This window comes from Electrona antarctica, assembly GCF_951216825.1.
Source record: "Electrona antarctica genome assembly, chromosome: 14".
Classification (NCBI taxonomy): Eukaryota; Metazoa; Chordata; class Actinopteri; order Myctophiformes; family Myctophidae; genus Electrona; species Electrona antarctica.
In genome coordinates, this window is record NC_136795.1 from 23691027 (window position 1) to 23704814 (window position 13788).

Below are 13788 nucleotides of genomic sequence, written 5' to 3' on the forward strand. Positions count from 1 at the left end.
CTTATTTACCCCTCAGCATATTTATCAAGACTAGACCGGTGCCCGGTTGTAGAGCACCGAGTCGGTAATGATGGAAGTTGGAGATCCATGCCCACCCGGCTATGCAATACCCGTTGTACCTGTGTCAGAGTACCCACCCATCTTTCTGTGTCCCTTTCATGCCCATATATGGAGATTTCTGTATCTGGTCCTTTGTCCCTATGAGTTCTGTGTCGGGCACGCCCAAAGATGATATAGGGGTGATCAGGTCCAGAGCCCGGGCAGAGGCCTTTTGTGGTGGTTCTGGACAACCGTGGGTCCGACGTGTGTTGAATGGGGCCAGTGGGACGTGTATGTACACACACACAGAGACTTAGTGCATTTTTGAGTGGTGTAAACCACTCCAACAACTGGCTTTGTTAGTTTACGTGTCCACGTGTTTGTTCGTACCAAAAAAATGAGCATGGTTGCTATGGTCACTCAGTTCACACGGGTGTGATTTCATTACGTCAGACATTACGTCAGACCACAGCTGATCAGGCTATATAATACCTTACACCACTCAGTTCACACGGGTGTGATTTTTAGATAGACGTGGGAGTTGAAGGCAGCTGACTGAAGTCCTAGCTGAGCTGCCTTTTATTTTATTTCTTTTTTTTGTCTTTTTTAACCTTCAAATGTCAAGACCTCTATGGAGCCTTATGATTGAAGAGAAACTCTTGTACATTATGCAACTGGCTTTAAACATTTAGTTAAAGTTATAAAGACTGGTGAGAGGCAGGGAACTAGGCTAGTCTCAAACAGGAAAAGTGGTATATATATCAAAGCAGAATATAGGCTACATACAATTATACGGTCACAGTCAATAGTATACAGAAATAAGACTAATAAAGGGCCACCCCCTATCTTTACGTGTAGCCTACTGGCTACTAGGTGGTTACAAATTACAACAAGTTGCTGACTGACAGGTCATGTTGTTCTTTTAACCCTCCCACAGACTCGCTATAAGCACTGGACCAGGGCTAGGTGTCATCTAGGGGCCCAAACATGCACACATCAAAATTACCAATTGATCTTGGACATGAGTCCAAGCACATCCATGATGATGGTATCTTCCACTGTCTACTCATACGCAACTGCTAAATAATATGCATGTAGGCTGAAGATTTTTTGCAGATGTTACTCTGACACCAGATGGTGTCGTTGTCTCAATTTAGCAGTAATACAGTTATGTTTTGCTTTAATTGATTGATTGTAAATTGTATTAACATACTGCAGAATGGGTACAGTCCAAGGAAGGTACAGGTCAATACAAAAACTGCTAAGAGGATAAAACCAGAAAATGCACTAAGACTTGTTTGCTGGCTGTTACAGGGTCCTCGTAAGTGCGTGATAGCCGGGGAGCCAGCACCAAAGGTTTGAGAGGACCTGTGATGGTCATGACATACTTTTTATTTGTATTTTTGAGGGGCCTATATACAGGTTTAATGTTTGTTTTTAGTTCAATGTTTGTTTTAAAAACGCCATTGTCAATGAAGAGAAATCAATGTTTGTTTTGTCCCTAACACAAACATTAAATTCCATTAACAACAAGCAGAGTGCGCAAGTACTGTTGACCGCTACGAACTTTCAATTTCTTAGCCTCTCTGGAAAACATTGAAATTAATAAGTTGTATATATGTATATGTAATTTGTAAGTTGATGAGTAGTATGCTGTGGTTACTTGGGTTGTTTTATGCGTATGCCGTGGCTGCATGATTCTGAGAGTGACGTAATGAAGATATGTACCAATGCCCTGGCATAACTGGCTTTCGATGGTGACGTAATAAAGATATGTTTCAGTGTCGGGTGGATTAAAGGTAATGCCTCTATGTATACATGTATGTAATCTGAAACCTACCTTTATTACGTCACCATCGAGAGCCAGTTATACCCTGGCATTGGTACATATCTTCATTACGTCACTCTCAAATCATGCAGCCATGGCATACGCATCGGAGCACCGGACAAACAACTTTACTTGCGCGCTCTGCTTGCGCAAGTAATAAAGAGAATTTAATGTTTGTTTTGACACCATTTGTTTTACATCATCATTACATCACCTAATCATAGCAACATGAGTTAGACTTTAATATATTAGGGATGATAATTATTAGGAATGATGAGAGCGCCCCTCACTTCACTTCACACGGGTGTGATTTTTTCTATTAATTTGGTCATTAAGGTCTACAGAATGAGAGGTCTGCTCTGCCGGAAATATTGCGAAAAAAATGTGTATACCCCACCATAGACAACCAATATAAGGCAAAATGTCATCATACTTTAAGTAGCATGTGACATATCAAACTAGGTGGTTTCATGATTCTGAATCCATTCCAAGCATTAGTTTTGCACAAAAAACACTCCTTGGCCTAAATTCGGCCATATCCACTTGACCTCATCACATTTGTGATGACGGCTATCGCCGTTTTTAGGCCAAGGAGTCTTTTCCGTGCAGAACTAATGCTTGGAATGATTCAGAATCATGAAAAACCCCTAGTTTGACATGTCACATGCTACTTAAAATATGATGACATTTTGCCTTATATTGGTCGTCTCTGGTGGGGTATACAAAAATGGCCATAACTGTTTTTCGCGATGTTTTCGGCAGAGCAGACCTCTCATTCTGTGGACCTTAATGACCAAGTGAATAGAAAAAACACAAATAAAAAGTATGTAATGTTACATACAGGTTAATCCTTAACCGTTGAGCTTTTGGGCCTGTGGCTCCCTGGCTGTGAAGAAAACAGCACTGTATCATAAATCAAAGATATGTTTTTGTTGATTTATCTCTTGTTATTCCACCGATCACACCTCTGCTCTCCGGCTCTTAGAAGTCTCCATCTAACCTTGGGGTGGTGGGTGAGGATCCGTCGAGTCGCAGGCGCGGAGAACATATGGCAACACAGCGATGTATTACACATACATTCTGAAGTTTATTACACACACAGAGAAATAGTAAGAACAGTGGATCTATGACGTCACTGGTAGATTATGGAAACCACGATAAGAACAGAATGAGCAGGAACATACATGCATATCATATTGCACATATACAGTCAGTCCCTCTGATACTACTCTGATACAGTAGTGGACAAGACAATCGTCATGGTTATCAATATGCTTATGCAGATAAATGTTTTGTCACTGAGTCAGGCAGCTGAAGCCATGAATCATAACACTAATAAGCATCTACAATAATTGATTTGGTTATTGATATGGAGATTAATTTGCAGTGGAATTATCCACTGACCTTTGTAATGTTCAGCCATGCTGTTGGTCTCTACAACATGTGTTGGTTGGAACATCAGGGCTTCTCACAGGTTGGTTCTATGCAGTTTTTAACTTTAGTCCAAACAACCCATCACCAGACTAAGACTTTCCACATGGAAACAATGTTAAAAAATAAGCAAAAACAAGTACTTACGCCCTAATAAATGTATATATATAATTTAAATAAGTTTATCCAAGACACTTTACATTTGCATTACATTCACCCACACATTCATACACCGAAGGCAGAGGAAACCATGATGCAAGGCACCAACTTGCTCATCGAGAGCAATAGGGATTCCGTGTCCTTCGACACATAGTCCAGATTTAGGTGAAGAGGTCACCTCATCACCGGAAACGAGACAGTGATTTAAAGGCCCAACTCAACACACGCACGCACACACACACACACACACACTGGGCTGTAGTGGTTAATGTATGTTTTGTAGTAAAGTAAATAAATAAAGTAAAGTAAATCATTGTATTTGCCTCTGAGGAGTGGTGGAGTAGAAGTAAAAGTATTAACAATATTCAGGTAAAGTAAAACAATACCTCTAAAATACCTCTAAAAAGTACAGTACTTGAGTACATGATGTCTGGTAAGAGATCTATCCTGCTTTCAGAGCACCATTCAGATGAATGAATGAAAGAATGATCGAGCTAATAATGGAATGGATTAGAATAGAATATTTTGTTGTCATCGTTTAAGAGTAAACAGTGCAACCATAAAAAAATGCCAAAATGGTTACAATCTAAGGAAAAAGAAAAGAAAAGCTGAAGCTTGTTTCAATTGTAGTAAAACCATTTAGCCCAGGACCCAAAAGAGACATTTGATGTCTCCCTGGGACTCAAGCAAGTGAAAATAGCCAATCTACAAACTCACAATACGTCACAATGAGTCGCGTTGTGAATTTATAGATCTTTTTTTTTCTTTTTGAAAATGTATGAAATTATTTTGAAAATGTTTTTATTATTATTATTATTTATGTAGGAAACGGGTCCCGACACACTGTTTGGGAAACAACTATTGTATTCTAATGAACAATGAACACAAGATTAGAGTGGTCTCACGTTTTGGGTGTCTCAGATCTCTGAGTCGGGTGTTCTGGTGAAGTTTCTTCCTCAGACAGTCACTGTCTTGAAGTGTCTTCCTGATGTCACATCCTCCAAAGATGAAGAAAAATCCTACTTTGCCTCCTCTAATCATTCACTTCTCTGCTCCTCCTTCTACAAAGCGTTGCTATTTTGTTATTCCATTTCCATGGAAATTTGAATTATTTGATCCTCATTATGCAAACTTTGCCCTTGAAAAAAGCTTTGGCAATAACCATGTGCGATCATTTGTTTATCACACACCCATGTCTTTGAACAGGTTTGTGCCTTGCATAGTTTCTTCTTCCACTGTCAGGGTCATGAATGAGTGAATTTAATGCACATTGTAAAGAGTGTTGGATAAAGGCAATACAAATGCACCATTTAAGTTGATACTTAAAGTAAGTGGTCAAAATAACCTTTCCATTGCCTGTTATTGGGTTTTTGTTTTCTTTTTATTTATTTAGTATTTATTTATTTTTGTATCATTCTTATGCTATTTCTGTCAAGATATGCTCTTAGTTTCCTGTTATAATTCTACTTTTTCTTAACCAATTAAGGCCTGACGTCGAAATTTAAAAAAAAAAGTTTTCTAAATCATGACAATTTTCGGAAAGATTTGAGGCACATTTTAACGATCTTTCAAAAATAGCAGACCTACAAGTTCATAGCGCGCCACTCGGTGGCGCGCTATGAGCTTGTAGATCTGCTATTTTTCAATAGCTAAATTATAACAATGTTTAAAACACCAAAAGGGGTTCCCGCCCCAAAATGGGTTAATGGTTAATGTGGTTAAACGCTAACGTGACATGGATGCGTTCCAGGTCTCAATGGATTAATGGGTGGGAGGGGATGGTGGACATCACAAACGTAACATCCCGACCTGTGAGGCACACCACGCTGCTCCTATCTGCACCAAACTTGTGCACTGGTCAGGGGTCTGGCATGAGAATAGCCAGGGGCCCTGTCGAGGGCCCCTGCTGGCTATAGGTGCCACAGGCACCTGTTACTCCTATCTGAACACACATTTGCCACAAACGCGGTTCAGGGGTCTGCCATGACAATACTCACATTAGGGTCCGTGTCAGGAACCTAAATGCCACTCATGTGAGGCGTTACGGCAGTCTTTAACACATATGGGAAGTTACAACAGTGTTACAGCAGTGTTGCAGCAGCCTTTAACCCTTTGTGATATCTGGGAATCGATAATTCTCGACTCCATGACTCTGATCAGTGCAATACAGAACTGGATTTGAAGGCTGCGTGAAAATCTAGTAGACAACATGATAAAAGGAGGTTTGAGGCCAAGCCATTTTACCAGTCTGTAAACAGTGCCTTCTCCAGGCAGCATTTCCGTGGAAACAAACAAGAAACATTAAACATAATAATAAAAAATAACTTCGCAGAAAATAGCAGATGTACACGCTCGCCGTGTGGCACGAAGTGACGCCATGTGAGCTTGTACATCTGCTATTTTAGAATAGCCAACGTATAAATAGATTAAGTGGATAAAATGATTGTATTAACTACTTTTGCATGGGATATAGAATCACATGCAGGGTCCCAGCTGGACCCCACTTGGAGAACCAATTTTGCAAGGCACTTTGAATTGCATTGTTGAAATGTGTTGTACAAATAAACTGACACTCAAATAATTAATGTGGCGCTCCGTGACACAAATCACCATCATTCAACAATGTTTTGCATGTCCAATGCAAAATTCTGCCACCAACATCAACATGTTTGAAGCAACACTCATCGGAGCTGTTGTTGTTGTTGTTCTTGTCACCACCATAGCATGCCTCACTTTGATCGGGTATTGTGAGGTTAGGGCACGCACGCACGCACGCACGCACGCACACACACACACACACACACACACACAGTGTTGAATGGAAACTGTTCTTCTCTACACACACAGTTGTTTCCATGTCTGCTGTTTGACCCTGATGTCACAATGTATGTGCACACGACACATGCGTGTGTCTGTGAGAGTGATGGGCTGCAGGTGTGTCTGGCTGATTGAATGTGTGGTTGAGTAACTTTGCAGGGAGCTGATTGGTTCCAGCCTTGGAGAGGGAATTAAGTTTAAACGACCTGCTTTACACAGCTCCTGTGGAATCTCCTCTCTCCAGTTCCAGCAAGACTGCCAGCCAACCTGTACTAGAAATGTTTAATAAAATCTTCTTTTAATTATCGATAACAAGACATACATGACTTTTGTTCTGAACAAAGTTTTGTATTGCCCTGTGGCCCTGATGCCACAGGGCAGATGATTGTTTTATTTAACCTGTCTTTATATTAATATTTGCATATTAGACTGGCTTCTTCAGCTGTTTTATTTTCTAAAAGGAAAGATATTTCCATTGTATAAACAGTACATAGAGTATATGCCAGTGGTTCAAAAACACTTTCATGTCAAGGATCCCCAAATAAATATAGTATGTATTTGGTAGCAGATTCTTCGAAAATAGCCGAACTACAAGCTCAAAACACTTCGAAGCTTGTCGTTCTGCTCTTTTCAAATAGCTGAAGTATAAAATAGGATCAAAGTGATCAAGCCATGCTATATCAGAATTGGAACCCTCTCAAGGACCCCTTGAGAGGTACCACTGGTTTTGAGAACCAGTGGTATATATGCGTAGAGTATGACAGTATGGATAGCCAGAGAGGGATTACATCATGTTTCTTGTGAGTCGGTTTGACAGGCGTTTAGATGATCTGACCAGTGGTGCAGGTGCAGGAGGCCTGGCAGTTGTTTGTGGTGCAGCCCCAAGTCCCCAGATCAGCACAGTTGCTCCACTTATCTATATAGGGACATGGGTTGGCTGAGAGAGAGAGAGAGAGAGAGAGGACAGACAGACAGACAGACAGAGATTAGGGTAAGTGTTGGTGTTTAGGGTTATGGTAAGGTTGGGGATAGAGTACGGGGTCGGGTAACGGTTAGGGTAAGGTTGGGAGAACATGTACGCTCTCTTGTGATGCAGACTAATTGTTTAACCACTTAAACCTATACTACAGTGTTTCAGTCACTTACTGCACAGCTTGTCCTCACAGTCATTGGGACAGTCACCACAAGATGGCCCAGACTTGTAGGGGCGTTCTAACCCGTAGTTACCACTGCAATGAGGGACACAACATCAAATATTAAACATAATCTGCTGAGACAGTAAACCCTTTCCTCCGCAAACCATTGCAGTGATGCCCATACCATAAAAGGTTGAGTTGGTGTTGGAACAATAGTACTTACGCTGGACAGTACTGACAAACATAGAAGTATTTGTAGTTGGCATCGGGGCAGTGAGCCATGGCACATCCTATCTGGTTGGAGCGGTACCAAACAACCTGTGCAACACACACAACACCACCATCATCATCATCATCATCATCATCATCATCATCATCATCATCAACTCACTGTAGTAGGAAACCTCCTTTGGGGCCCCTCACACTTAACCCGCTCTCTGTCTCGCTTCATCTCTCTCCCACAAACAAGCGTTTCAACGACGCAATACAAAAGCAAGATGGAGACAGATATTCACTCAGTAGTCAAAGAGGCCAAGTTGTACTAACAAAAAGGCATAAAAAGTCCCGTCCCGTAAAAATGTAGGCCTACCACTAGCTAGGAGGAGACTGATACATCAGGAGACTGATAAGATCTCCACAAAAACTGAGGCTTAATTTCCGAAGCTGTGGATCTAGAGTGTAGATCTATCACAGATGAAGTGAGCGCCGCACGCAATGTGCAAATTGTAGTCTAATGGGGTTCCCAGACCGTTTAGTCTGTGTCCCAAAAGAGTAATTAGATGTTTGTCCGGGACCCAAACTTGTGAAAATAGCAGGTCTACAAGTTCACAACGTGTCGCTTCGCACTACTTTGTGAGTTTGTAGATCGGCTATTTTCACTACTTCTTCTAATTTATGGAATTTCTTAGATTTTCTTTGATTTCTTCATGAAATTACAGAAAGAAAATCATTGATTTTTGTTTTTAATTCACGAAAGGTTTTGCTTTTTTGGAGATGGTTTTTGAAATAATAATAATTAAAAAACAAAATATAGGAAACAAAAAATAAGGGACCCCGAAAACTTCGTCCATGACAAAGGGTCCCGGACCCAGTGTTTGTTTGGGAACCAGTGGTCTCTAATGTTTAACTAATTCATCTATATATTTGTGCCGTTGTGCTGTTTTGCAGAGGGCCCCCCAACACCCTATATCACATCCCTATATTATGGAATCTAAGAAATTCCATAAATTAGAAGAAGTAGTGAAAATAGCCGATCTACAAACTCACAAAGTAGTGCGAAGCGACACGTTGTGAACTTGTAGACCTGCTATTTCTGGCTGGGTGTAAGTGTACCTGTGTGAAGTGTCCCACCACTCCTCCATTGACAGAGCCCTCCCCGTACTTCCAGTCCTTCACCTCATCATACCAGGCCCCTATAGCGCTGTCCCATGAGCTCTCTGCACTGGACATGTACAGGTTCTCACCACAACCACTGGCTGCAGAGAGAGAGAGAGAGAGAGAGAGAGAGAGAGAGAGAGAGAGAGAGAGAGAGAGGAGAGAGAGAGAGAGAGAGAGAGAGAGAGACAGACAGACAGACAGACAGACAGACAGACAGACAGACAGACAGACAGACAGACAGACAGACAGACAGACAGACAGACATTTTTATTTTTTCTGATATTTCTGTATTCTTGCTCCCTGCCCCTCCCCGCATCCATTTGAATTAATTTTCAATAAAGTGCCAAATCAATCAATCAATCAATCAATCAATCAAAAATCAAATGATGTGGATGTCGGAGATCCCTGATGTCATCGGCCAGCAACTCTACATTTGACCTCAAAGTTCAAACCTCAAACCCTTAGATCTCCATATATAGAACTGACCTGTTCTGACATTCCATATGTTAATCCTTCCCCATCCATCCTTCCTCTTCGATGTCTCCCTTTTGACTGATACCTGTGCATTTAAACTAGACAGGCCTGCCCCAAAGTATTAGTGCAGCCGTGCCCGGCAGCCGGCAAAAACCCGTGAGAGAGTTCTCAACAGGCCCGAAGATTAAGGTCCGGCCGCTGGCCCCGCTGCCACCCTTAGATCTCCATATATGGAGCTGACCTGTTCTGACAGTCCATATACAGTATGTTGATCTGACCTCATAAAATCCTGCACGCTCAAGATACGCTCCATATATGGCCAGTACAGAATTCATTCCATATGTTGATCTGACCCCCCATGCCAAGGTGCCAGCGCTCGCCCAGCAGTCTGCTGTCACCCATGTGGATATGTTGATCTGACCCCCCATTCCAAAACGCCAGCACTCGCCCAGCAGTCTGCTGTCACCCAGGCGGATGCGTGCACGGGCGAAAGAGCGAGGTCGCTTCTCGCCCTCAGCGTCTCACTGGTATTAATAACCTGTATTATGTATATGAGCTGTTTGAACTTGTAAGATGTGCGCCACTGTGGACATCTTACAAGTTTACTTGTATGCACTCATATTTGCTTGTATATCCCCCTCTCTGTCTGTCCATTCTAATAGTGATTATTATTATTACTTACTACTGATGGTCCTTTCCACTCCAGGGCTGTGTTCCAGGATACACTTGTTGGCCCATCTCTGAGCGTTGGCAGCAGCTTCCTCATTCCACATCTGTGAGAACGAGAGGACACAGGGCATTACACACGCACAGATGCACGAGTGCGAACACACGCACGTGTACATACATACACGCGCGCACTCACACACACACACACACACACACACACACACACAAGTGGTCAGCTTTCTTGTGTATAGTAAACATTTGTGAAACATCAAATAAAAAATGTAATTAATAAATAATAAGATAAAGGTATATTTTCCATTTTATCTGTTCTGTGCAGCTGTTGCTTATTGGTTGGGGGCAGGGAGCAAGTAATACAAATTTCACCGCACACACACACTGTGTGGCCCCCCACACACAATCATTCTACAGGTGTGGCCCCCGGCCTAATCTTACTCCTGATGTAGACCCTGATTCATATTGGCCACATGACGTCTCATGTTGTCAATGTTTGTTTAACTGCTGTAAACACACATTAAAAGCATTGAAGGGGCTAGTGACTTTAAAAGTGGGGGAAAAAAGGGGGTATAGAAAGTGTGACAGAAGATGATGTACAATGTAAACTTTTCCATGATGTAAACCACATCAGTAGTGTCTTACCAGCTTCAGCATGTTGCTGGCGGTAGGCTGCACACCTCTTCTCAGCTGGTTGTGTATGTTCACAATGTTCTGCTGGTCAGCTTCAGTCAGCAGTGACAAGGGTGCAGTTGGGGGTGGTTGGGTGGGTTTGATTGATTGATTGATTGAACAGTTTGCAGAGTGGGCACAATTTGATGAAAGGACAGATCAATACAAAGTATGCTAAGAGGATAAACACCAGAAAAAGCACTAAGACTTAATTGTTTACATCAGGGTCATCTATTTCCAATTAATCATAGTATTGAAAGACAAATATACAAATATACAGTAGCCTGCTGTGCAAAACAAAAAGAAGAAAGAAAAACTCCACAACAAATATGTACAGTAGCGCAGGCCTGTTTCGAGTTGCAGTTGCGGTTTTGAGGGTAGGGATTCACATTCCTTTCCGGATGTTGGTAGGGCGTTCCACATTTTTGTGGTATAGGAGTGAAATTAATTTAACCCCTTGTCTGAGCCGATTTGTGGTCTGGAGGGTGGAGGGGATACTGTTTTAAGGTGCTTCTACTTTACATTACTATGTCCATTTTTTTTGAGTGGTGCAACCACTCCTATAGACAGCTATGTGTGTCTCTGGCTGGCTGGCTGTCTGGCTGACTGTCTGTCTGTCTGGCTGTGTCCGTCAATACCTGGCTGGCTGTGTCTGAGCACGAAAATTACGTTTGTTTGCACAATCAAGTGTCACTGTTGCGCAGCCACACACACACACACACACACACACACACACACACACACACACACACACACACACACACACACACACACACACACACACACACACACACACACAGTATATATGATGATTTGGGGTGTTACAGTGACAGTACAGTACAGTACAGTACAGTACAGTACAGTACAGTACAGTACAGTACAGTACAGTACAGTACAGTACAGTACAGTAGTGGGCCCACATGGGGACCCCGACACGGTAACCCCCAGGGACGCCCACACAGAGTTGCACCACTGACTTTTTCAATATAGTTTATACTTCAATACTATGTGTTACTACAAATGTTGTACTTCGTACTTCTAATTCCCTTCTTTTCATGGTATGCCCTTTGTCCCTTAAGGTATTATGTGGATGCTTCCACATACAGTAACACCACAAAACGTCATGCGTGCTAGGTGATCGAAACTAGTATTTGTCTTTAGAATAGGGAACATCGACATCTAGCTGAACTCTTAGTCGGTTTCTCTGCTAACAGTACAGTGAGTAGATGAGGGTTTGTTATTCGTCCTCAATGAATAACAATGAAAATTATGTAAAAGTAATAATAAGCATATTTGAGTAAACTTTGAAAGTGTGTTACTGTTTTTTAATATATATTTATATTACACTAACTTGCATCATGTTGGTTTGTTTCATCAGCCCCTCCTCCCACCTCCTTACGGCCACCATTCTCACATTCTGTAAAATACAACATTATGTTATTGTTAAATATAAAAATAAATAAATAAAAGATTTCATCTTACAATGCAATGTGAGACATTGTGAGCAGTGTTAAAACTAAAACAATACCGTCAGAAATAAAACTAAAACTATAAGACTGATTGATCATAACGTGGATGTTCTCGTCTAATTTCTGACAGCATGCATCCCAGTTACAATATTAATGCTTCTAAAGAGAGATCAGACATACGCTAGCGATGTCTCTTATAGCACCTTTATTCTGATTCAGCGGCAACAGAAGCTGTTAATATCGATCAAATAATTGGTCCTCCTCACTAATGATCATTATAAGATGACAACATTTCTGTCACTGTGTGTCTCAGAGGAGTGCTGCGGACACTGTGTGTCTCAGAGGAGTGCTGCGGACACTGTGTGTCTCAGAGGAGTGCTGCGGACACTGTGTGTCTCAGAGGAGTGCTGCGGACACTGTGTGTCTCAGAGGAGTGCTGTGGACACTGTGTGTCTCAGAGGAGTGCTGTGGACACTTCAGAAACCTGCTTAGCAGTTGGTAGACAAGTTTGGTCATTTCAAACATGAAGAACAATAGCTTCCATACAGCAACAGTATGAACTTTCCAGGAATAGAAAGGCTATACAGCTAGACGGGAACGCCTTTTGGGGTAGTTGTTGCTATGTACAGTATAATATAGCAACATACTTGTCATTTTTGAATAAATATAAGGTTTTCAGAAAACTTAGATTTAGAAGGCGTTTTTAGAATCGGCCTCAGTCCTAAATGGTCGATAATGTCACTGGTAGCTGGGTTTATGAACTGTCCACAGTCCAGACACACTAAACAGAAATGGTGTCATCTCAGAATGGGCATTATAGTGAGGACCAATTATCTGAAAATAGGTTGAAAATGGGTGAAGTGGTTCTTAAAATCGAAAAGATTCAGTCAAAATACAATGTAATGTAACACATAATCACACATTGAAAACTCAGATAATTTTGGTTTTTGTCGCATTGCTGAGCCACTAATCCAATATAGAGGGTATGCACATGCATACAGTGAATGGCAAATCGAGTGGCAAATCGAGTGGAAAAGTTAATTTAACGTTGTTAATGTTGTTTAATGCAATCAATAGGCTACTTTTCCAGAAAGTAGTTTTTTTTGCCATTCAATAGGCGTTCCCGCATAACTTCCGGGTATGATGATGATGTCACACGCATACCCTATATTGGTGTCTCCTGCGGTAGGAGACCAAGGCAAAACTATATAAGATAATGATATAAACTCCCACAGTGCAATCACTGATGAGCCTAATGATCCAGGTTCAAATAGAACGTTTTAAATGTGTTTTTGCTCTTGATTGATCTAAAAAAACACATTTGTTTGGGGTGCACTATTCCTTTAAGCTGTTAATTATCATGTTGTAAAATCAGGTCAATCATCCTTACCCGTGTCTTTGTTTGCCGTTCCTTGGTTGTCGTAATGGAGCTGGAACTGAATGGATGATTCGACAGTGTGATTTTCCACACACACACAGAAGAGAACAAACAGCAAAGCACCACAAGTCTTCATCCTGAAACTCAATGACTACTGATATAGCATACAGCCGTCTTATATACAATATACCTTGTCCAAAAAGGAACAAGCCCCTTTTCAATGCGCTGTAACCTTAGAGAGAGGAGGTAGAATACGCACATCGTCAGGTGGCTGCTGGGCTAAAGAGACTTCAGTTTACATCACATCACATGTAACCTTACCCAATC

The 13788-nt window shown here is 41.5% G+C and overlaps 1 protein-coding gene across 1 annotated transcript; it reads right to left on the minus strand.

The window, feature by feature from the left end:
• Window positions 1-6788: 6788 nt before the first annotated feature.
• On the minus strand, window positions 6789-13597 carry LOC306937095 (cysteine-rich venom protein-like; the record flags this gene model as incomplete). Its single annotated transcript, XM_079520764.1, has 8 exons — window positions 6789-7211; window positions 7421-7503; window positions 7634-7728; window positions 8743-8885; window positions 9944-10034; window positions 10588-10667; window positions 11966-12031; window positions 13474-13597. 8 exons carry the CDS (start codon window positions 13595-13597, stop codon window positions 7096-7098), a joined length of 798 nt encoding a protein of 265 aa, XP_079376890.1. The 3' UTR covers window positions 6789-7095.
• Between the last annotated feature and the right edge of the window lie 191 nt (window positions 13598-13788).